Raw genomic sequence first — 26,176 nt, 5'->3', positions numbered from 1 at the left:
TAGAATTGCACAGCAAAAGCAAGCCTGGGGAGAGAAGGGAGTCAGTGACCATCCATGGACCAGGACTGCAGAAGGCACATCCCCACTGCCCCTTCTCTCATGAACCCTAGACCCTTAGATCTGACAGTTCTTCAAACTCAACACATGCAAAAAGAATCTTACCATCTTCCCCTACCACTTCTCTTCCAGCCTTCTCCATCACAGCAAATGACCCCAGCATTTACACAATCTCTGAAGCTAGACACCCAGGAGTCACGGCTGATTCCTCACTCCCTTTACATTCTATGAGGACTTGGTCATGAGTTCCTCTTGTTTCTAGAGTTAAACGTCTCCTGGGGCCCTTCAGTTCTCTCCATCTCCACTGCCATGATTATTATTGATTGCCGTCATTATCTCTTATCTGAGTAACTGCTACAGTCCTCCGTCCGACCTCCCTGCCACCTACCTTTCCACTCTCCATCTATTCTCTGCAGGACTTACAAAAGTTCTCTGTAAAAACGCAACTTTAATCACGCTACTCCCTGCTTAACACTCTCTGGTGACATCCTGTAGCCCCCTTTATCTGCTAGTGGCAGAACCACTCATCATGTTGACTTGTATTAGCTTATTTACTCTTCTCTGTTTCTCCCGCTAGGCTCCCAAAGGCCTACGTCTCGTATTCCCAGCATTCGGCACAATGTCTGGCTCAATAAATCCCAGTTAAGAGCGATGCTCCAGGAGATGAAAGGATTTAGCACATGCCTTCTCATATCTGAGCATATTAAAGAGGATCAAGGTGTTCCTGGGAGGATTAAACAACCCGAGGAGGAAACGAGAAAAAATCTTTGGAGCAGGCGGAGAGGAATGAAAATGAATGGAAGCCTGAGTGAGTGGAAGAAGAGAAGGAGAGGATAGAGAGGAGGCTGTGGCCCATCCCGGCCTCCCCATTAGTTCCAAAGCTCGTCTCTCATCTCAGAGTGGCAGAAATGGAAGCAATGATGGTGAAACACTAGAGCTTCTGAAGAAGCAGCAGCAAGGTGTGAACTGAGGGACAATTCTGAGTGTTCACAGATCCTTGTAAGAGGGAAGACCTCTTTTATTGGCTCCAAGTTAATCCCTGATAAGACCGGTGACACTACCTTGTAGACAGTGTTTCTGCAGCTAACTGGGAAGTGGGGTGCCTTTTTGGAACACGTATTTGAAAAACAACAAATGGCATGCCAAGAAATTTGAGGTATGTCAATCAAAGTCAGTAACAGCTAAGGACAGGCATTCAGACGGCCCGTCTGATGACAAACTGTCCCATATACTGGTTTTCTTGAACAAAAATAACATTCAAACTGGCAAACTTCCTTTCTTTAGTCCCTTCACAGATGAGTGGTGACACCCCCTGACCCGGGCGTGATTGTGGGGACACAGAGAGCTGGTATATAGTAGCCAGGCTCTTTAAAAGATGCTGCTCAGAGTCCTCTTTTGTTTTCGGTTTTTATCTCACTGAAAGAATTTGAAATTAGGAAGGAAAACTTCAAAAAGTTCAGAGACAAGCAAGGTATAATCTCATGGCCAGAGAATATCCAGGAAGTACTACCAATTCCCATGCAGGCCCAGGGAAAAAACTTAAAACCTGGGGTCGCAGCTGCCACTTTTTTTGACTCTTCCAGTTGATGATTATAACTTTGGAGAAGAAGCCAGGGTGGATAGGAAGGGAGCAGCTGCCCCCACAGATGGTGTCAAAGCTCACGATCTGAGGTTCGGAATTTCGGCTGATGACACCCGTGGTGGGGGCTCCTGGAAAGTGACGCGCAGCATAGAAAACTGGGAAGAAGGCTTCAGGGAAACTCCTGTCCAACAAGTGAATTATTTTGCAACTGGAGAGTAGGTAGTAACACTGTTCGGTGAAAACATAAACAAAACTGTAAACCAGATCATAGGCAGAGATCATAAATGGCATAGAGAGAAGGACGATAGTGGGAAAGGCTCTCCCCAGCTGATGCGAAAAATCTGGGTTACGTGGCTAGTCTAGTGTCTCATGAGAGAGACATGAGAGTGTCTCGTTGTTTTTTTTTTAAAGCTAAATTAAGTTTTGGGAAGCCTATATATTAGATACTACTCTTTGAAACTGTACTTTGCACATTAGGATAGTAAAGGCTTTAAGGAAACTCACAAAGAAAACAACCTATCTGCTTTAAGCCCTGAATTTGCCATGGCTTTTTGGGCCAGGTAAATACTTGCAGGACATCCGCTCTACCTAACAGCCGTGTGGCACCGATGTTCTAACAGATCACTTTAGAAAAATCTAAAATCTCTATCTTTAGAAATCTTTTCACTTTAGAAAAATCTAGATCTCTATCAACGCACAAAGTATTGAAATGCACAAAAATGAGAAATTTCACAAAACGAAAAGTATGGGGAATAAAATAAACATGAAACAATAACACAGGGAGGTAAACGTTACGTTATACATAAACCGAGACACTGAAGTAGGGGATTTAAGGCTGGGATAAAACAACATAATGGTATGTTCTGGACCAAAGAAACCAATTCAATGCAATGATCTGAAGCAGCACTTGGTAAGAAGAGGGTAAGTAGGGAAGTTCCTGAGAGGGGATGGAATTATGGTGGGCCCATGAGAGGAATGACAGAGGAAAGGAAAATGGAGAAGGGGTCGCTATGGGAGTCACAACAGCACATTAGAAAGGCACGATGAGACAACGACGGTAAGTGATCTGATCTCCTAGGAAACCCTTCTGATAAAATCAGAGGACACGAAAAAAGGTGTGCCTTCCTTTGCTGATAATCTTAGTTCCTCAATAAGCACAAGGAATAGTAAGGCATGACTGGGTATCAATTTAGTTTTAACCAATATGGGAAGACGGGTTGCTCATTTAGAAATATCAGAAACTTTGGGAGAAGGCCAGGTGCTCATAAAATCCAGTGTCTCCATAATCCTGTCAGAGACAGTTTAGCTGAGATGTCTTGGGAGGGAGGCCACACTAAATCATCTTTAAGCCCCTTCTGAGACTGTGGGGCCTGTGTTTCACATTCTGTCTCACACGCTGAACACTTTCAGAGGTGTCCCCAAGTGGACTGTGCGACGAGCTCTGGCTGTAGCGGTGTGGAAAGGAATGAGCAGGAAAGGAATGGGGTACGGTAACAAGAGCACAAGGTAGGTCATATAAATACTCGATCGAGCTCTCAGAGCTGAAACAATGTGGTGCTTGGACAAACACAGATCAGTAGTACAGAGCAGCTACTTCACAAGTAGATTAAAATACACATAACAGAAAAAAAAATACACATAACGGAAGGTCTGATCAAAGAAAGAAGTAAACCAATGAAGACACAGAAAATTGGGAATACCTATCAACTTCCAGCCTGGGCCAGGCATTTCTGTAGTTAGAAATGCAATAAAGAACTCATCAAGGGAAAGTTAAACCTATTTAAAACAAACAAACAAACAAACAAACAAACAAACTGCATTAAGGGGCCAAAAACAGACTAGATAAGTATCTTTTAGGAGACAGAATTCCAAGATTAAAATGCTTAATTGTTAATGACCAAAAACAAAACAAAACAAACAAAAAAAAAACAAACAAAAATTCTCCACCAAGAATTCTGTGTGATAAATGGATATGGTGTGAAAATCATCTATTTACAAAAGAGGAAACAGGAATAGAAGATAGAGAGGGAAAGTAAATAATTTACAAAGGGTAGTTATTAAAGAATTTAAGATCAAATAATAGGATGCCATCTTTACATATCAAGTTAGTAAATAAATATTAAATACACATATATTTTGGAAATTAATTGTCCAGTATTTCATTTTAAAATATTCATTTCTTGTGACAGAGGAATCTATCCAAGGGCAATAATTCTAATTGCTGAAAAGCCCTATGCATGGAAATGTTCATGTAATATTATTATTTTTTTAAAGAGCAAAATGGAAGGAATAAGTTAATATTTAATGAATGCTTACTAGGCCTAGGTACTATGCAGTTTTTGCATGTAAGTAATCATATTAAAATCTCACAACAATCCCATGAAACAGATACAATCATCATTTCTCAGGAAAGGTAAAATGCTTCCACATGCTTGAAGAGATTAAGTTCTCCAAAGAAACTTGGCTAGGAAGAGTAAAGCAATGGAAACACTCTACACAGAAACACTAGCATGGTTAAATAAAGGAGATTCCTTCAATGGACTAAATTTCTTAAACATAAAACAATAACATGGAAAAATAATTTAGGAAAAGGTGTTACTAAAAATGCATCACTGAATAGCTTGCATTTCATATGATTAAACCATTTGGGTGGAAAAAAGACTGGAAGAGAATACATACACACAAAGTAAATAAAACCAGTCCCAACCCTGAGACAGAGTCAGTGGGCAGCCCTGGAAACAAAGCAAAGTGCTGTTCCACTGACGCAGTGCGGACCTGATGAAAGGGCACCCAGGAAGACCCTGAAAGGCTCAAAACAGTTTAAAGCAGGCTGGCTAATACAGGAGATAGAGAACATAATTCAGGGTAGATACGGTAAATCTTCTATAACGAGCAGGGCTGTAATTCTTTTCATGGTAAGTTGCTGGGAAAATCATAAATTGGTCATGGTTAAAATGTCAGAAGACTCAAAATCATAAGAAAAAATAATGAATTATTGAGGTTGAGGCTTACTTTGGAAGTCACACAACATTTTTGGAGAGAAGTGGGAGGTGGAGACGAGTCATTTCTGCTAGATGAATATTTCAATTAGGCAAATGGGAAAATTTGGATGGAAAAATACAAATCTTTGCTCTCAAGTCAGTAGAGAGAAGTATCTGTCTGGGTTAAGCTTTAGGAAAAAGGGGTCTGGATAAACACATGTCCAAACCATAGAAAATGTCCCTTATGTCCATACATATATGTCATGCACCAGACTAATCCTCCCTTCCACGTGAATTTTATAATATTTTGAAGAATTTTATAAATATCCTAAGTACAATGCTTTGTAACTTAATTTTTCGTCTTTTAATTTTACAGAGAGAGGAGGAGAGAGTGCGCTAACCTGCAAGTTGGGAGAGTGGCTGAGGAAGAGAATCTTTAAGCAAACTCCCCACTTAGCTCAGAGCCCAATGCGGCCTTGATCTCAGAATCCTGAGATCAAGATCTGAGCCAAAACCCAGTGATGCTTAACTGACTGAGACACCCAGGCACCCCTGTAACTCAATCTTTGACTTTCCTTTTTCTGTTTCCCACTTTCCCCTACCTGTCTTCTCTCATGTTCTTTCTTATTATATGAAAATATTATATCTTATTATATGAAAAAATAAACCACATGTAAATACCTATAGGTATACACACATGTAATTTACTATAACTAGTTTAGAATTTCTATTTATGGACATTATTAAAAAGTTACAACAACTAACCAACCAACCAACAGATGCTTGGTCAACTCAGTACAAAATATACAAGTCTGTGTGTGTAGAAATGACCTCTCCAAAAGCTGTTGGTTTCTACCTAATGTGTACCATCTATCCTCATCTAACTCAATGGACAAAAGTGAATTGTTCTTGTGACATTAAAACAATGACCAAAACATAATAACTGACTGTTACCTTTCCATTGCAAATTCCAGGAGGGAGGGACCACGCCTGCTTGATTTACAGCTGGAACTCCTCCACCCCCTCATCCCGCACAGGGACAGTAACTCAATAAATACTTGCTGAATGAACCAATGAGTGAGTGAGTGAATACTGCTAATTTTACTTAACTTGTTGGACAGTTCAAGTCCTACCTCCCTGATAATATCTTCTCTTAGAGCCACAGTATTCATCTTTCTGGAAATTACTACATTATTAGCCTGCACCACCACTTAACACCTGGTTCTACATATTAATTTTGTTGCAATTTTTTTTTTTTTTTGCTGTGTTTTGCTATTTAGGGAGACATGGTCCTCAAATGTGTATATATATATGTATACACAGACACACAAACATACACACATATAATTATTAATTAAAAATTTTTTGATTGAAAAATTAATTAAAATTTTTAATTAAAATTAATTTTAATTTGTTGGCTTTAAATATACATTAATTTATATTTAATATAAATAATAAATATATATATTTATTCTGTTTCCCAATGTACTTTTACAGGGCACATGGAAAATCCTCAATAAACATGTATTAAATTGATGGATGAAACCTTTTAACTGGCCTTCCACTTTGTGACATTTCTTTTTTTTTTAATATTTTATTTATTTGACAGAGAGAAATCACAACTAGGCAGAGAGGCAGGCAGAGAGAGAGGAGGAAGCAGGCTCCCTGAAGAGCAGAGAGCCCGATGTGGGGCTCGATCCCAGGACCCTGGGATCATGACCTGAGCCTAAGGCAGAGGCTTTAACCCACTGAGCCACCCAGGCGCCCCCACTTTGTGACATTTCTAAACACTTTCCTTATTTAATGCATTTTATTATGATTCCTAAGTGTGATGGAAAAAAATGTAGAGTCTATTGAGTTGGGTTTCTAGTTCTGCTACTTCAGTGCTGGAAAAGCCAACTAAAGTCTTGTCCTTTGTTTCCCTGTCTTTTAAATGGAAACATTAGTCAATCATTCAATCAATCAATAAACAACAATATCTACTTGCTTCAAAAAGATGACTGTGGAATCAAATGGCATAATGTATGTGAAAGAGTTTTGCGAATTAGAAAGCGAATGTTAGCTCTTCTAAGCAGCAATTTAAAATGTGAACTCGAAACTGCAATGCTATGAAGGTTACACACCGCCTATGGCCTTTTTCTGAGAATAGCTCTTCGGCAGGAGAGCGAGGTGATGAGGAGAAGAACCTCCAGCACAACCTGCCAAACATGGCCCCATCATAAATCACAGACTCTGCTCAACACTTGCGTGTGAGGGAGACGATCGGGCCCCTCTCACCCCCACCCTCTGGCACCGCCGCCGAGTCCCTTCAAGCCCAAGCTTACCGGACACGAGCTGCTGTCCAGGCAGCCCCACGGGAACCATGCCCAGGTTATTCATGGCGGTGGCCCAGGCTGTGGGATCTGTCACGGACATGTTGAGCTGCGTGGTGTCTATCGCTATACTCCCCAAACCATCAGCTGCTGTGGGAAGAAACAATGACTTCCAGTCAACAAGGCGAGAGAGTGTTTGTCTTAAAGGAGAGCACGTTTCTGGAGATGGGAGACTTCATTTAGCACATTCCCAAACCACACAAAAATAAAGCGCTGTAATCGACGGCACTGTTTTCTCCAGATGTAAACATAAAGAGTTTCCGAATACATTCTGGGACTAAACTTAATGACATGTAGTTTGTATTACCCACAGCATGCCATTAAGAAAGGACTCCTGGAGGGCGCCTGGGTGGCTCAGTGGGTTAAACCGCTGCCTTCGGCTCAGGTCATGATCTCAGGGTCCTGGGATCGAGTCCCACATCGGGCTCTCTGCTCTCTGCTCGGCAGGGAGCCTGCTTCCCTCTCTCTCTCTGCCTGCCTCTCTGCCTACTTGTGATCTCTCTCTCTCTCTCGCTGTCAAATAAATAAATAAAATAAAATCTTTAAAAAAGCTTAAAAAAAAAAAAAAAAGGACTCCTGGAAAAACAAAATGAAATAATACTGAAGAACTGCTTCTTTCTCTCAGTGAAAAAACACTAGTTAAGTTCCAAGGTTGAGAGGCAAAGCAGGCTTACTCCTTTGGTAAAACAAGTCGATTGGCTTAGTAGATTAAAAATAAATGCAATCATCTGCTTCTGAGTAGGATTCTGGAGCAGGCACACCTTCTGACTAATTACTAGAATCTTTAGAAACTGTTGTCAACTAGCCAAGCTGGTCCTGACTGAATTCATTAGTGTTGCCTTGTAACGTATTCTTTCCGTAATGTTAAGGAAATGCAGGTGTCTGCCTAAAAGTGTCTTTCAAAATATTTCTTCTAAGGTCAGACTTTCAGCAAAACAAGCAAATAAATAATATTAAAAACAAATAGCACAGAGTTTAAAAAAAAAAACAAACCCTCAACAAAATATGTGCCATTTGACTGAATGCTTCTTAATGTACACTAGCTCCACGACCTGGTTTCTTTAAAGATCCCAGGTTCCTGGGTCAACGCACAAGTTAATGGTCAGGCCAGCTTTCCACTAAATCAAAAGGCCTTGTGTCCTGTGCCAGCTGCCCCCAACATTTACCTGCAGCCATCATCTGAGGAAGCTGCTGGGGACACCGGGTGATGCTTTCAAGGCCACCAGCATCTACTACTGAAGTAGGACCATCCTGGGCAGCAGGAGCGCTCTGATGGCTGAGTGCAGGGTCCCCACGGAGGTCATCGGATTCTGCAAAAGGGAAAGCAGTGTGATGAGTGATCGTGATGGGGACCTGAGGGAGCCCTAGATGGGAGAACCGTTGTTTAGGCAAAAACAGAGAGTGGCAAGGGGCAAGTTCCCATCACAGAGTCACGGGCACGGGCCGAGCACAGGGGCTACTCCCCGTGCTCCAGCAGCCCGCTCCTGCCTGGGTTCACAGCTCCTGGTGCAGGGGTCAGCTGTCAGTTCCCCGGGAGCTGCGCTGCCTGGATAGGCAGCCCCAGGCACCAGTGAGCGGCTAGGGCCTTGCCTCCTTCTGAAGAGACATCACAGACAGGGCTTATCAGTCCCGGTACAGCCTCTTCCACATGCTCCACATAAATGCAGAGGGAAGACTCAGGGCTAAAGATGATTTTTTTTTTTAAGTTAAAAAATTAATTGATGTTGTTATTTTGGAAGACGGTCATCTGTGAAATGTATTCAGAGACAGGGGAAAAAAGCAAGAAAGGAGAAGAGAAAGGCATGAAGCTCTTTGCCTTGAGGCTGGTAAAGGAGTGCACCCAAATTACAATAGTCAGGAAAGGCAAAAGGAAAGAATGGCAGGCGGTGCATAAAAGAAGAGCGAGAGGATGTTGGGGCAGCAAAGGAAACGCAGTTGTTTCTTTTAGTTCTATGGAGATAAAGTGAACAGGCTATATAGTTGGTTTGGTCTGAATTTTCCCTAAAGTCTCACAACACACACACACACACACACACACACACACACACACACACACACACCTGTATTCTTATTACACTTTTCATAGCACTTTTCTAATAAAAACAAATAACAATACATTTAATAAAGTTGCAAAGGAAAGGGTGCCCTTATTGCACACTATTTATAAAATGCTACACCTTCTCTCCATCCTTAAAAATATTTCTTTCTATTTAGGTATAAATTAAAATTTTTTTTTAAGATTTTAGATATTTATTTATTTGATAGATAGACAAGTAGGCAGAGCAGCAGACCAAGGGAGAGGGAGAAGGAGGCTCTCCGCTGAGCAGAGAGCCTGACGCGGGGCTTGACTCCAGGACCCTGGGATCATGACCTGAGCTGAAGGCAGATGCCTAACAGAATGAGCCACCCAGGCAACCCTAGAAATTTTCCTAAGCCATGTTTCTGCCAATAGCTACTGTAGAATTAGAGGTTATGGCCCGTTTGTGCAAAGTTGTGCAAAGTTTGGCCCTTTTATGGTATGCTCTTTTATTTCTTTGATTCTTAGGTAGAAGAATCAGTAATCCCTTTGAACACTATACTGCCAAAGAAAACTCACTGCCTGCTGAGTATAGTTCTAGCTCAAATGGAAGCTCAGATTTCAATACTTCAAGGATAGGTGGATAAAATGAGCAAATTGTTTCCATGGCCTCCACAAACCCCTAGTCTGAGACCAGAGAGGCATGCAAGATAGTGGGGATTTTCCTTAGTTTGTCAGCAAGGCAAACCATCACCAGGCAGTAGAAAACAATTGAACTTTGGGAGCAAACTGGACTCAGGACAAATGTTTTATACCTTGCAATTAAACTCTATTACCCAAATGAATTGAGAACTTGTTTATCTATGGTGAATCAATTATCTTGGGCAATGGATGCCATCGGACGACGTCTCACCATAGAAATTCAACTCAGTAACATAAAGACACAGCTAACCTAAATGTGTGCCCTTTGGCTACCCACACACCAGCTGTATTTCTATGAGGAAACTTCGAAGCACTTTCCCCTCTCCACCTTCAGCCAGTTCAGATCACCACAGCAGAGTCTGGCTACACTGTTCCTTCTTTGGCTCGATTGGCCATGCCGTAGAGTCATTTCAGATCATGGCAAGGTCACTATTTGTCTTACTTATCTCCCCAAATGAAGTTTAGTTGGCTGGCTTCCCTCCAGCTTGGGTTCTCCCCAGATGGGCATTAATCACAGCTTTCTGTCCAGTGAGTCTATGGTTCTGGAACTTTATAGCAGAGAACATCCCTTTACTTTGTAGACTTCACAACTCGTACCTGACCAGCCATATTTCACTTTGTCTTTTTACAACAGTACTTTAGGGATGGTGTCAGCTTTCCATGGCTCCATAACTGTCTGTTCCGATGGCACTTTTTTTCTTTAGTGGTTATGGTGTTACAAAGGGGCATCAAATGTCCCGGGGGCCCACAGCACCTCCGCACACTTTCATGCCCATCCTAAAAGGATGCATTCATTCATGTATTTATTGATTGCATCAGTGAAACAAAAACAAACAAACAAAACCTCATTGCTTTGTTGGCAGGATGTGGTTTGTAAACCTTATTCCCTAAGGAGACTCTGACATTTGTTACATTCTTTAGTCTACCAATCCAATGGTTTCAATGTCATACAACTTCATGTAGCTACCATCTACCCAGAACGGTAACTCTAAAGTAAGTTCTACAACATCTTAGGCATATCCAAGAGTCTCAAGGATGCCATGCAATTCTTTTAAAAATGTTAATTTCCTTGATGCTCAGACGAAAGATGATATTTTTAATTAATTACTACCCAGTAATTTATGAACAGTGGCAAGAGTGATTTTCATACTCTACTAACATCTATTGTTCCTATTGAATACCTGCCTCTTTAGATGACTCAAAGCCATAATGCCTAATTTATCATTCAAATCAATTTCTCTGCCTTAGCGTTCTTATTTCTAAACTATAGAAAAGATTAATATTGCTAATGGTGTTTATTTACACACAGAGATGTGGGGAGTTAAAAAAAATTATAGCTAATAAAGTACTTGGAATATAGTAGGTGCTAATTATTATTATTTTATTTGGAAGTGTAGTGTTTCTATTAAGGTACCCTGGGATCTTACTGTTCTACCGGATAATTATGCAATTAATTCTAAAACAGTGAGTAACACTTGATATTTCTAAAAGTAAGCATTGCCCTAGTTTTCTATGCCACACCTAAATGGTAGCAAAATGTTTCACTTTCTACAAATCCTTTATAAAATAATATAATGTGATTTAAAAGATGTATGATTTTTTTTCCTCCAGGTTTTTTTCCTGTCTATGCAACTATGAAAGCTTTCAGGAGACTGATGGCCCTTTATGAAATTGGTAGTATGAATTTACAGTTTTTAGGGCAATGAGATCACCACAAAATAATCAGAGGTACAAAATGCCAAAGATAATAATGCAGCTTTGTCCAGGGTTCAGCTGAAATCTAACCTGTTCTTTATTAAGGTATATTTAAGTACAAAACCTCATACTCAATTTCATAACTGTTTAAGAAGCTCTAAGCTCAGGATTTATCGATGTGGCAAATTAATTTTTCAAACTGACCAAATCTATGCAAATACTATTTTCTTCTTCCCCCCTCTCAAAAACAGCCAAACAAACAAACAAATGGCACGTGCTTCTCTCACTGTAAATAACACAGCTCTTGCTAACCTGGTCCAACTTTTACGGGTCCCAAGGACACAAACATGCTATGAATAATAAAACCCATCTGTAACTATCCACGAAGCATAGATTGCTATAAAATGGGATGGAGATGCATTAAGTTTTGAAAATTCTCTTTCTAATTTAAAAGAATGATTTTGTTTGAGGTTAAGTCCTCAGGTTCATGCCTACATCAGTAGAAAAATAATTATAGTGAGAAAATCATATTTATTAATGTGTTCTTAAGAGTTGGTTCCAAAAGAAACTTATTTCATATGACATGTGAATCTTATTTTGTAGTAATTATTCATTAGCATTACCATGGCTTATAGTTATAGCAAAAAGAGAAATGCGTTCCCATCCAAAGTTCTACTTTTCTTTTCCACGACGAAGAAAATATTTCATTTTGATGTTCCTGTAATCAGTAGGATATTTTTGAGGTTATAGAAATGTTCCCTAGTTTAAAAAAAAACCCAGAATATTGTTAAAGAGATGTTGCTTCTTTATTAATTCCATGATTTTTAAGCAACTGTCTATGAATAATAAGGGAGACATTTCTGCTTCCTGCAATGGTAAACTAAGTAATTCACACCAATTCTCCCACTGAGAAACAACTAGAAAAGCTTAATGTCTTTTCAGCTGTTTTGTGAACTTCTATTATTTCTTCAAATACAAAAGGATCCCAAAGGACACATTCTAATTACTGTAGAGGGTTACTAGGCTTCTAAGGAGAATGGGTCCTGCCACATACTGGGTCTTAGTGTTTTACTGATCTAGAAAATGAGTGGCCTCTGCAAGTTTTGAGGCAGAGTGGAATTGCTTTGCAAAACATGGTAAGAGAGGACCCCAAGGGTAAGCACACTGAGGGGAAATAAAGAAGGGGTCTTGGTGGCCCCCAGTGGGGAAAAAAGCACTTTGGAAAAGAGAAACGACGAGGCAGATTTTTAGGTGGCTCATTGGGAAGTATACAATGTATGAAAGCATTTTCCTGCCCCACTCTAGACAGAAATGCCTACATGACTCCCTAATTCTTAGATAAGGAGTTATTTTGGGAATTCTGGGTGTGCTTTAGGGGAGCAGCAGATAATGAAGATTACTTAAGGTACCACATGATAAGGCATGATAACATTTTCAAGTCTGTTAAATATACAGGATGTTGGTTATGAATGATCAATATCTCCTGATTAGTGAGAATAAAAAGGTTTCGAAGAAGAAGAAGAGGTTTAGATTTAACTGGATTTTATGAAGAATTAGAGTTTATGGGAGAATTCCTAATGCGAGAATTGTAAAGTAGGAATATTCTATCAAAGAAGGATACAAAGATCCTTCTCAGTGATGGAGAGAAAAGTCACCTCTTGGAGACGATTCTGGGCAGAGGTTGGAACTGAGCAAAGAGCAATTCAGGCAGGGCTGAACCTTATAGCACGTTCTGGAAAAACCATGAAATCAAAAAGGTCTTCTTTAATATCTAACCTGTGACTCATATGTTCATACAATCACTGGCCTTTTCTCAATAGTGTCACAATTTGACATAGACAGCAGTACTGTGCCCCTCAGGAGAGAGGCCATTCCCCGGTTCATAATTTGTAGTTTATTCTTTAAAAGAGAAGGCAAAGGAGATATGTACTCCCCCGCTATGCTCCTATAGCTCCCTGGACCTTTATACCAGTATTTGTGACTTTATATTCAAATTAGTTGTTTATGTCTATGTCCCTTATAAACAACACGCTTACAATGATTCAGGAGAAGAGTCATCTTTGCATAGCTTGCAGCTAGCAAGCACAGTACCCAAAATGTGTATGTGTTTAAACTCTCTCTCTCTCTCTCTCCATATATATATATTTTTTTAATTATCTATATTTTCATTAATGAGGGGGATGAGTTGACCCATTATATGTAATTATACATGTCATGTTTAATGTATAGTTATATTGATTATATATAATCAATAGTTACATATAATACATAATTTGTTATATACAATGTTATAATGTTTATAAATTCACAAAATATATGGAAAATGACATATAAGTTATATGTGTGTATATATACACATTCATACATGTTTTTCAAGTGAATTCAGTCATAGAAGGAAGAAAGGAAATTAAAAAGGAAAATAAGATGAGAAAGAAGAAAATAATAAAGGAGCAAAGGGATAAACTTCAGTTCCAGGGTCCAATTCCAAAGGCTGGAGTTTTGAAAGCTAAAGAACACAAAAGGGGAAATTGCTTCTGGAAACTAGAACACAGACGAATTTAAAGTGTCAAAGGAAGATAATTTTTAAAAATGTTAGATCCTTCCAGATAAGCTTTTGGTGCACTTAACAAGTCATTCTCCAAGATCTAAGATCCCACACCTCCCTGGCAACCAATGCAGGGTCATAATCGGGCTACAGTGAGGATCCCCCTTGGTGAGACTTTTTGCAGCTGTTCTTTGAATGTACCGCAATCTATAAATAACAGCATCTCCAGACCCATTAAGCAGGACAGTGGTGTAATAAGGGCATTGATATACATATATGCTGAAGAAGTGAAATCATCGGAAGAAAGGAAAAATCTCTATTTGGCGTGCACCACAGAGGACAAAAGGCAGGTCTGGCCATTTCTCAAGCACAAAAGGTTGTTAAGGATTTGTGATTATGTCCTCCATTTTTCCACTCTGTCTAGCAGCCAGTTTTAAACTACAAATCATTGTCCTTCCATCTTGGGGAGGACATGGTTATTGAATGGATGATAGGGTTTTACCCATGACATGTCTGTCTTCAAAGAACTCAATGTTGAAAAAGACAGAGAGAGACAGAGGGAGATGGAGACAGAGAGAGAGAATATGATTGAGACAAAATGAGGTCTTCTTCTGAACTCATAAAATGAAACAAAATCACCAGATTTGCCAGAGACAGCTCAACCAGCACAGGCATGAAAGTGATAAAAGCCAATTATCTTCTGACACCAAGAAAAATACAATTTGGCATTATGTTGTAAACGTAGAAAAATGATAAAGGTAAAATTATTTTGTTTTCAGGAAACCTATTCTTTTAAAAATATTATATTTCATATATCTAAATTGAACAAAATAATAAAAGAGAAAGCTTGAGACCTTAGGGAAAAAGTATTTCCCTTTCCATTAAAAATCGAAAAGAAAACATGACAAGATGCTATGGTGACAATATATAATTTCAAAGTCTTCGTATAGGCAAGTTTTAAGATACAGGAGCTTCCACACTTAGATTAGTTCAGATTTTCTGAGAAGGGCAATATTATACCTGAAGGCTATTTATGAAACATGTAATGGGTCAACTCTGACCTCTCATTCATGGATATCCATCAACCACATACACAGTATGTTGTCATACGTTGTTTCCTACCTTCCAAAATACACCTAGCACAGGGAATGTTATCACTGCTGACTCTGCTGGTGAGTGAATTATTAAAGGAAGCAATCTCATCCATAAACAGAAGCCTGGGTCCATTAAAACCATAAGAGTCTCACTTTAAGCAAAGCTTTTTCTAAGTCCCTAACGATTCAGGACAAACACACCAGGTTCACAGAACATCAAGGTTCAAGCCCGAGATTTCATTAATTTCAATTTCTCCTGGGTGTGGACTGCCCACCAAGTCAATCAGACAAATTTATGAATGTGAGTCAGGACATATCAGAGAACCGGTGCTTCTCCTCACCAGACAAGTTGGTTTCCTCTTTGCACAACTCTCTGTTCTCCTCACATTCCCATTCAAACAGTTCTGCTGGTGAGACCAAGCAAATACAATGCTGTAACTACACAGAAACTTCCCTTGAGATGGCAGAGCAATGGGCGGCCAAGAAAGTGCAATAGAGACCTGAAGAAGCAGACCTTCTGAAAGAGAGGTAACACCTCCAAAACAGACTTTGGGCGGACTTCAGGCTTCAAAGGTATGAGGTCCATAAACTACCCATCCATCAAAAAGTAATTTTGTATGCATGTATAGTGTATTTGCATGTATGTGGCATATTGGTTCCACGCTGGTTTTTCCAACCCCACTTCTACACAGAAAGCAAGTTCTGTAAACGTTATTATCTTCTTATATAAGAGAAGGCTGGCAATATCATTCTATAACTTGTGCTGTTTTGAACTCTGTTTTTTCATTATGTACTCATTTTACACATTGCCCCAACCACGAAAAACGTATTAAGCTACATTTTAATTGTAGCGGGTGACTAACTGACCCTTATGTGGCTGCAAACTCAGGTATATGAATTATCTGTTTTCCAAAAAAAGCCCTGATTAGAGCTTTCTAATCTATGGAAATCCACCTGCAGTAAAATTCAGATCAGAGCCTGACCAGCCTGAGCCAGACGCTCATCCTGATTAACATTTCTCCTCGCTGGGTCACAAACAACGCTTTAGTTATTCTTTAAACTAATGTGCTCTTAATGATGCCTTTGCAACACCATGGATGAAGTATTAGCCCTAGAGTCATGACCGCCCCAGGATTTAGACTTAGCAGGACTCCTCACCTCCACTGGGGTACCCAGAGCCAGAGGCCTTGTTTTCTGTTTCCTTAAATGACCACACACAGCCCTTGTTTATGGTCTGAAAACAGTGAACAGGATGGTGGGGGGCCTTGGATTCCTAGGAACAGTCCTTTCCACACAGATGCTGTGGTTACCTCATGGGAGTGGGCCAGCTGGAGAAGGGCTTGCTCCTGGGGCAAATGAATGTACAGCCAGATATCTGACTGGAAAGTTCTAGGCTGGTGGGAAGTGTTCTGAGGAAGTGGTCAAGCCCTGGATGTCCCTGGCTGTGTTCACCAAGCTTCAGATGGAGGTGCTCAGACAAGAGGAAGGTCTTCAGGGCCTGAAAACATGCAGGTTCTTGAGCTTGGAGGTTGCAGGGTGTATAGCAAGATGGTTTTAGCTTCTAGGGACATTGTGATTTTGAAGCTAATAGAAAGATGGTCTTGGTTCTTTTGTGGTGAAGCCTTTATGTTCTAACTGCTGTTGGAGGTGGGGATCCTCAAAGGTAAAGACTTGCCTGACCATCATGATCTTAGTGAGGCCCTTATAACACAAAAATCCTCCATGGAGGCTCCTGCCCCCGAAAAGCAGGGTGGGATAAAAGCAATGGAAGGTTCCAGCACTGCGAACAAGGCTGAAGGTCACTGGAAAATGCTGCTGTCATAGCTGTAACTCCATTTCTGCTCTCAATCTTGGTTACATATTTCCATACAAGGGTGTAAATGTGCTATCCTCCACCCTACCTTCCCCCATTAATACTCCTTCTCCCTGTCAGTAGGAGGAAATATGTGCCTCTTCAGAATGTCAAACAGAAATCCTTCTGTACAAGGGAATGGCATTTGGAGGACTAAGCTCCTCAAATAGCATCTCTTTTTCTACTCCAGTCTTCCAGATCAACAACGCATCTGCCCTGGGAAAGTAGCCTAGTTTTCTAGCTGTGGCTGTGTTATCAATTATGAACTAAAGGCACAGAGTCTCCCATAAAACTGGAGAGCTGAAAACATTTTGTGTCAACAGACAGTGAAACATGCATCACCAGAACCAAATACTTATTTAATGAAACACCAGGAAATGTTGTGTTATGACAACTTCTCTAATTCTCAAATTTAATAGTCATATAGACTTCATTATGATTGAAAATTGGTTGTAAGTGGGGCTTTCTCAGATTGCAAAAAGAACTCCTGAGTCTGCCCTGTTATGGATAAATCAGAGCTGGTTTTTAATGAGAGGAGTCACTCGTAGGAAAATCATTTCAAAAGCAGAATTACAGAAGTTCTGTCCAAAAGTCCTATAGACAAAATGGTATCGAATATCAGATGTGAGTGTATTTTGTGTGTCCAGTACCATGTGGTGGGGGGGGGCCTCCAAAAGCGAGGTCCAGCTGTCAGTCACCCGGGGAGTCTGCAACAGTCTTATTAAACGGCTGCTCTGAGGCCCTGTCTCCTTCCTGCCTACGATGTATGAGATAAACAAGGCTCTATTTTCCCCTTAAATTTGCCAACCTCCATTTAGGATCAAATGCCATCCCCAGTTACTTCTTCACAGACAACTTACATATGATTGGGGGGAAAGTGGAGGAGGGCACAAAGACTGGCCGGAAGAAATGGATACGAGAGGAAAACATCTGGCCTGCGGTACTGACTGTAATTTCATGTTAGCTTTAAAGTAATCATTTTTATTTATGGTTTTCTTATTTATATAAAAAAAGAAATTATGCTGAATGTGCTTTGTGGGAATTACAGAGCATTGTTATTGCTACTGTGGTTTATTATTTTCACAGCAAGATGGCTTAAACCCAACCTCGACAAATACTTTAAATGAATTCCCACTAGTCCTATCGCATCTTTTTTTTTCCTTTTTAGTCTTAATGAAAAAGATATTCTGCTCCTCAAGTCCTCTGATGTTCTTATTCTTATGCAATTCTAAATGTTATGGTTTATTAGGAGATAATGTTTATTGTAAAATAATGGCGAAGAAAATGCCCGGCGCCCAGGGGTGGTTCTACAGCAGCATACATAAGGGTGTTTGACGGGGCAATGGCTGCCAACTCCAGATAGTCGCCAGGCCTTGACCATGAATGCAATCAAAATAATGACTTTATGATTTGCATAGTCAAGTAGACATGTGATCACGTACTTCTCCCAAGCATCAACCCAACACAGTCACTAAGACACAAAGCATTTTATTAGTAACTGACCAACAAGGTCGACATCACCAGGAGACACATAATCAAAGTGGAACTAAATTCAGCATCCTTTCCAGACTTCTCACAGTACATTCTCTGAATACTAAACTCTTACGAACAGGAGACACCATCCTCATTCAAACGGACGCCCCATGCCCTTGTTGCCATTCTAACCCACCGATGCCACAGTCCCTTTTTCTCTGCTAGTGACATTTGTGGTGGTAGAATCCAGTGACATCCTTCCCAATCTGAGAATAAACACCATTATGGGCTTGGTAGATAGAAATGAATATTCTTTCAAGGGCATTTTTATTTTCAAGGTATCGTGATTAACACTAAGACTTTTAATGAGTTCAGGAATCGAACGTCTGTAAGGTAAAGGGAGAATGTCATTCCCTCAGCCCTTCTCCCAGAGGCATCCCGTGGGAAAACAGCTTCTTGTGTAACAATCCCACATCTTTGATCTTATGAAAAATCAATAACCACCTACGAGATAGATGTTATTGGCCAGTTTCTACAAAAGATGAAAAGATTCAGAAAGTGAAGACTTTGGCTCATATACCCAAGGTCACAAAACTAATGAATCGCAGAACCCCAAGGTTCAGTTCATTTTAGCCTGGGCCTCTGTTGTTGTAGATTTGGGGAACTGAGGTTTTCTCCAACAAAGGCCAGACTCAGAAGCCCTTCCTGGTTTGACTGGCTCTAAAGGCACCAGTGTCTGAGGTGAAGGGTTACCCCATTCCCCGGGGGACACATTCACTCAGCAGATCTTTATTAAATTCTTATTGCATGCAGGCAATGTGCTTGAGAGCAAGAATGTAATGGCGAGCAAGACACAGACGCAGTTGTGGGTCTGCAAAATAAAAAAGCATTACCAGACTTGGGCTGGCTGTAGTGTGGCAAACTAGGTATTCCTAGTGATGAGGGAGCAGAAGGCAAGCTGAGGACAAAGAACAAGCTGACACCCTGCAAACCAACCCCCCACCCCAACTCCTGAGTGGGACATGTGTAACATTCATCCAGGAAGCTTCTACCGGTCTTAATATTAATGCCTTGCTAGAAGGAAAAACAACTTGAACTTGACAATGGCAAGGCCTCCAGTATCCTGTAAGTCCTTAACGTATGAAAATCCTTTCGAAACCTCCCTTTTCCTTACCTCCCCCAACTCCCAAGATTATGATCAGCCACCCTCACAACCCCCATGCAGCAGCTCTTTCTGCCCCCGGGTCCTGTCCCTGTGCTTTAATAAAACCAACTTTTTGCACCAAAGATGTCTCAAGAATTCTTTCTTGGATGTTGGCTCCAGACCCCAACCCACCAAACCTCACCTACATTCCAAAACCACATCACTAGGAACTTGCCTATCATAAGAAAACAATAACAACAACAACAACAAGATTCTGGATATAATTATTCATTAGAGTATTGTTAGGCTTGCAGTAAGGAAGGGCACTCACTAAGATTCCTTCCTTCACCCACATTCCCAAAAAAGACAGGGAGGCTGAAACCAAGAATTGCTATGAGCAGAAGTATACAAGAAGCCCAAGTTGTTGGGAGAGAAAATACCAGTATCAGTACTGTGCCAGGAGATGGCCTGCCTAGTCAAGGTAAAGCCACAGTCTGAGGATCCCAAGATAGTCAGGACCCAGAAACTGTTATCTTCACAAGGTCCTTCCCCCAGTTCCCAGTCATCCAAGCTGATCCTTGTACTTCAGTTATAAAAGTAGGCAAGGGAAAGAATTTGAGCGAATCAGAAATCACTGCTGGAGGGGCACCCGGGTGGCTCAGTGGGTTAAAGCCTCTGCCTTCGGCTCAGGTCATGATCCCAGGGTCCTGGGATCGAGTCCCGCATCGGGCTCTCTGCTCCGCAGGGAGCCTACTTCCTCCTCTCTCTCTGCCTGCTTCTCTGACTAGTTGTGATTTCTCTCTGTCAAATAAATAAAATATTAAAAAAAAAAAAAAGAAATCACTACTGGAAAACATGTCAAGACCATTGTTTCATTGAGAAGCACATTTTTCTTAAAGTCAGGGTATTAACTGTGCATTTAGAGAAAAGGATAGTGGAGAAAGATGCTTAAGACAGCTACCTACAGTTGACCTTACAGGTTAGGTTTTACCAAAAAGTCTCACAGATGTCTTGGCCTAAACTGAGCTTAACTTTGTCCAAATACATATATTGAGGGTAAATCTGTGATCAGAGCTGGGAATGTGGTGTAAGCATCATCCCCACCAAAGATGCCCAGAACTGTTCTGTGTGGGTAGCTCCTATGTGTACTGTCCAGTTCACCAGCTCCCCACACCCCCATGATTTTACTACCTAATGAAATACCATACGAGAAAGAAGGATGGCAAGATGGAAAGGCTGCCCTGGGCCATATGAATAGGACAGGTGGGAGGTATTACAGGGACGGGTTACTATTCCTTTCCTTACCCAATTTGTGCTAACTATCCCTCTCGTCCAACTTCTCTAACCTCTACCTGAGGTGCTGTCCCCAACACAGGCTATCTCGTTACCCCAGCAGCTGGCTACAAGGCAGGCCAGGGGTTCAGTTCTCCTTTCTGCTTGACAGCATGAACAAGAGCTACAGAAAAGCAGGAGGTGGAGATCCTGTGCAGCTGGGAGCTGAGTAAACCAGAAATCCCATTGTCTAATCCCTGGCCCAAGAGGTCACTGACAAATGGGAGGTGCTGGAGGCATGAGGATCTGTGTTACTGTGGGACATCCACTTGAATCAGAGTCCCGCCATGTGCTTATCAGAGTCATCATCATTGTGGCAGTTACTCTGCAACCCAGCAAAGATAAACTGTCAACCTGGGCACGGAGCTGGGGACTTCCCTCTCCTGCAAAACATAGCAGGGCAGTTGGCAGCGCAGTTTCCATATCGCAGGACAGCTCCTGCCGCAAATTCCCTGGGGGTCAGTTTCTCCGAGCTGTTCCACTTTGTGCCTTCAATCCTCATCTCCCAAGTTATTTCAGGGGCTAACACATTATGTCTGTTGGAGGAACCGAAAGAAATGAGACATCACTGGCAACGTGGTCAGGTATTTTGACAGTTAAAACCCAGATGCCTTTAGCTAGGTTCTCATAGAGGAATTCTATCGATTCCAAAACAGCAGCATAAATTCCATCAAGGACAATTTTGTGATCCCATCTTCACACTGACTATTCCTCCCCTTCCCCCTGGAAAAGGACATATTCTGGTCTCGTTGGTTTTTCTACCAGTGTCTTGGTTTAATTCATTGCTAGTTCACATGACACCAGAATCACAAATTAGTGGGCTTGAGTCTGAACGTGGTAAGGGTTTGGTAGTAGCATCTCTGTTTTGGTCTGTAAACTCCTGTGCTCCAGCGGATCAGACAGCAGGAAAAGCATGTAGTGGAATCCTGATGTCCTAATACAGCAAAGGAAATTCGGAACAATGGCTGACAAGGGAGGGACCTTTCAGTTAAGTGTTGTTAGAGCACTCTTGGGAACCAAGGAGATAAGCAGGCCAGTTTAAGAAAGGCAGAAAATGAAAGAGAAAACATGAGTTAACACTGAAAATATGAGGCAGGATAAAATGAAAGTTATAGTTGCAGTCTTCTAATCAAAGTTGGATGGGACTCAAATTGTTTCTGAATTTGCAAGCTCCTTGTTGAGCTAAATTGCCAAAATAAGTGTATATTAGGAGAAAAGGTAACTTCTAAAATACATTAAATGTAACACAATGATTGTAAATATAAATGAAATCCAGACAAGTACATTTCCTCTATGCCCTGTGATCAGTTTTTTGTCACATACAGTTATGCATTTTTATAATCTACACTAGTTTTCTTGTATTTGCACATTCTTTTTTTTTCCTTAAGATTTTATTTATTTGACAGAGCAAGAGAGATCACAAATAGGTGGAGATAGAGGGAAAGCAGGCTCCCCGGTGAGCAGAGGACTGGATGTGGGGCTCCATACCAGAACCCTGAGATCATGACCTGAGCCAAAGGTAGAGACTTAACCCACTGAGCCACCCAGATGTCCTTGCACATTTTTTTTTTTAATTTCAATTTAATTTAGTTAACATATACTGTATTATTAGTTTCAGGGGTAGAATTTAGTGATTCATCATTTGCATATAACACTCAGTGCTCATTACATCAAGTGTCCTCCTTAATGCCCATCGCCCAGTTACCCCATCCCCCAACCTACTTCTCCAGCAACTCTCAGGTTGTTTCCTATAGTTAAGAGCCTCTTAGGGTTTTCCTCCCTCTTTGATTTCATCTTGTTTTATTTTTCCTTCCCTTCCCCTATGTTCATGCTGTTTCCTAAATTTCACATGAGTGAGATCATATGGTATTTGTCTTTCCCTGACTTATTTTGTTTAGCATAATATCTTCTAGTTCCATCCACGTCATTGCAAATGGCAAGGTTTCATTCTTTTTGATGGCTGAGTGATATTCCATTACATACACATACACACACACCCCACACACCACATCTTCTTTCTCCATTCATCTGTCAATGGACATCTGGTCTCTTTCCCTAGTTTGGCTATTGTGGACATTGCTGCCATAAACATCGGGGTGCACGTGCCCCTTTGGATCACTATGTTTATATCCTTTGGAGAAATACCTAGTAGTGCAATTGCTGGGTCATAGGGTAGTTCTATTTTTAACTTTTTGAGGAAACTCCATACTGTTTTCCAGAGTGTCTGTACCAGTTTTGCATAGTCTTCTTATTTATTTTTTTAGGAGGGAGGGACAGAGAGGAGAGAGAGTGGGGGGAGGGGCAGAGGGAGAGAGAGAGAGAATCTTAAGCGGGCTCCACACCTAGAGGGGAGCTCGGTCTCACAACCCTGAGATCATGACCTGAGCTGAAATCTAGACCCTTAACCAACTGAGCCACCCAGGCACCCCATGTGTTTGAATATTCTCAACCCAAATCAGTGAAAGCTTATAAACAACAGGGGGGCTCACCATGGAGGCTAACCAAAAGCACTGCTTGTCTTGTCCATTGCCACCAATAGCATGCACTCTATTAACAAGCCAAGTGTGACTTAGGTCTCACTAATGTGGGTGGATAGGCGCTAACCAATGGCAAGGTGCCCCCTCTCAGGTTTCCTCCCTTTCTCTGAAACAACTGACCAGGTCTTTGTTAACAACACACGTAAAGTTTGCTGAGAGGAAGAAGTCAGTGGCTATAATAAGATACAGAGGCTAGCAGAAGACTGTTTGCCCTGTCTCTTCACCTGCCTATACTAAAACTGAATCAGGAAACTGCAGCATATTTGGTCAGAAGGTCTTTCTACTTATACTCGTAATTTCTTTCTTTCTTTTCTAATTTTTTTTTTCTTTTCCCTCAGAGAGATGGGTGTTTCAAAATTCCGATCAGAATTGGCAGTGAGAAAAGAGCAGGGGGAATAATGGTACTCCAGTACTTCTGTGGCATATTCACAAACCCTATGAATTTTTAACGAAGGAACAATGTCCACAATTAGATTTGAAATGAGGTTTTGTTTGTAGGCATGCTTACGGTAAGTGGAGTATGAGTGGATTTTACTTTATATTCAGTAAACGATACCAAGTACAAAAAACAGCATGATTTAATAGAAAATAAAAGCAAATTGTTGATTGTTCACAGATCTCTTTTTCTCCTCCTAGATTTACAGAAGTGTGGCAGTTTCTAAAATTGCATTTTACTTTATTTAAACTCCAATATATGCCAAGGAACTCAATGGTACAGAAAGTCATTTTCAAGAAGTCATGACCTGAAAGCTCTCCTTTTGTTATTATATGGAGAATTTTTTATTTCTGTTATATATATACACATATATGTGTGTGTGTGTATATATATATATATATTTATTTATTTATTTTAGGATTTTATTTATTTATTTGTCAGAGAGAGAGTTAAGCACACGCAGGCAGAGCAGCAGGCAGAGGGAGAAGCAGACTCCCTGCTGAGCAGGGAGCCCAATGGAGTACTCAATCCCATGACCCTGGCATCATGACCAGAGCCAAAGGCTGATGCTTAACCAGCTGTGCCACCCAGGTGTTCTGGTGTGGTATATTTTAAACTATAAAAAAGAATTCCCAACATATACCTTTGGGGAGAAAGATATTAAGCTTCCCCATTAGAAAACTAATCCATCTCAAATGAATATTAAAAAAAGTTAAGAGCAAAGAAGAAAATAGCCTGGGGTTATGGCAACTTGATTTGCATTTTGAAGCCAAAGCTGAACTCTTGTCTTCCTATGGCTCAAGTTTCTGGCATCACAGAATCATACACAAACAGCCTCCAGCACCCCTGGATGGCTTTCAGGGTCCTCTGGAATCTGCCTCCTGGTCACCTCGGCTACCTCAGTTCCTACGGCATCCCCTGTCCCGGAGCCCCCAGGACTCAGGCCTCGTTACTCTTCCTTGAGCCTGCCAAGCAGGGTCCTCGCTCAGTGACTGTGTCCTTGTGTCCCCCCACATCCTGTCCCCCCACTTGCTCTCCTCTCAGTCCCCTCTCTGCTGAAATGTCACCCCCTGCAGACAGGCCCTCCATGACCCACCCAAAACCAGTTCTTCTGTCCTTCTCCCGTCCTTGTTTATCTCCACAGGATTTCGCAGGTTCTGAGGCTGTATTACATAATCACGTCTTTGGGAGGTTGGTCTCCTGTAAGGGCAGGCTGACCAAAAAAAATGTGCTTTTCCTGCTAAATCTCCATTAGCCCAAATGGTGTCTAGTACACAGTAGACATGCGTCCTCCTTTCCCCCCACCACAAATTCACTGAATAAATGTTCTGAGTGTGTTTGTGTACACACATGCTCACACAGACACACACACAGAGTATTAATCGGGTCTTTCATTTTCTGTATTTCCTGATGCAGGAAGGAGCCTGCGTCTGGAGGCTCGGTGGCACTGGAGGGACCACCGCTTCCAGGGCTAGCCCATTCCCGGAGACAGCAAACAACTCACCTGAGACCACACTCTTCAAATGCGAACCTAGAACCCAGACCTCATACTCTCAATCATCTCTGTCCTAGGCGCTCACACTCTAAACCACCATTCCTCTGCCCTCACTGCCCCAGGGCCAGGCACCATATACCCGGAGAGAACCCCTGTACCTCAGGGCCTGCTCAAATTATTCCAGCTAGTCAATCCTAAACCTGCTTCCTCTGCTTCGCTCATTCCCTTCCTCAGAAACCACACTAAAGCTCTTGCCCATATTTCCCCCTCACCCCCCTGGGCTCCCGCTGCATCTTGACTGACCTTAGTGTGGCTCCCGGTGTGGCCCAAGGGCACACTCTGCTCTCTTAGGAACTCTGAGTAACAAAATATTTTTCAATGTATCTCTTGATCTCTTGGCTTAGTCAAACCTAAATAATAATAAAACCTGCATTTTAAAATATACACATACAAATTTGCTAAATGACTCAAACAAATGAAGTTCACTGTGTCATCAAGCAAAATGACATGACCGTGACCAGGAGTCACGGTTTTCCTGGACTCATGAGAAATAAAGTGTCTGTGATGTTTTAAAGATTTAAATGTAATTTAGCCCTCATCTTGGTTCTGAGATTAATTTATGAATTGTTTTTGTGGTCATTATTGTTGAATTCTACTTTGACCCTCAAGCATTTTTTTTTTTTAAGATCTAAATACCAGTAAGTCAACAGAGCAGCCCTGCCTTGTTCTTTTTTTTTTTTTTTTTTTAAGATTTTATTTATTTATTTGAGAAAGAGAGAGAGAGCTAGAGCGTGAGGGGGGGATGGGTCAGGAGGGGCAGAAGGAGAAGCAGACTCCCTGCTGAGCAGGGAGCTGACTCGGT

At 41.2% G+C, this 26,176-nt stretch overlaps 1 protein-coding gene across 3 annotated transcripts in view; it reads right to left on the bottom strand.

The window, feature by feature from the left end:
- Positions 1-26,176, bottom strand: part of ENOX1 (ecto-NOX disulfide-thiol exchanger 1) — a 581,569-nt gene that overhangs the window by 211,210 nt on the left and 344,183 nt on the right. For all 3 annotated transcript variants that reach the window (XM_046028124.1, XM_046028126.1, XM_046028125.1), the window contains 2 exons: positions 8,159-8,302; positions 6,945-7,082 (listed from right to left, as the gene is read on the bottom strand). In XM_046028124.1, coding sequence (XP_045884080.1) covers positions 6,945-7,082; positions 8,159-8,302 — 282 coding nt within the window. The remainder of the gene's footprint in view (positions 1-6,944; positions 7,083-8,158; positions 8,303-26,176) is intronic.

This window comes from Meles meles, chromosome 14, assembly GCF_922984935.1.
Source record: "Meles meles chromosome 14, mMelMel3.1 paternal haplotype, whole genome shotgun sequence".
Classification (NCBI taxonomy): domain Eukaryota; kingdom Metazoa; phylum Chordata; class Mammalia; order Carnivora; family Mustelidae; genus Meles; species Meles meles.
This window is presented reverse-complemented; position numbering and strand designations above follow the sequence as displayed.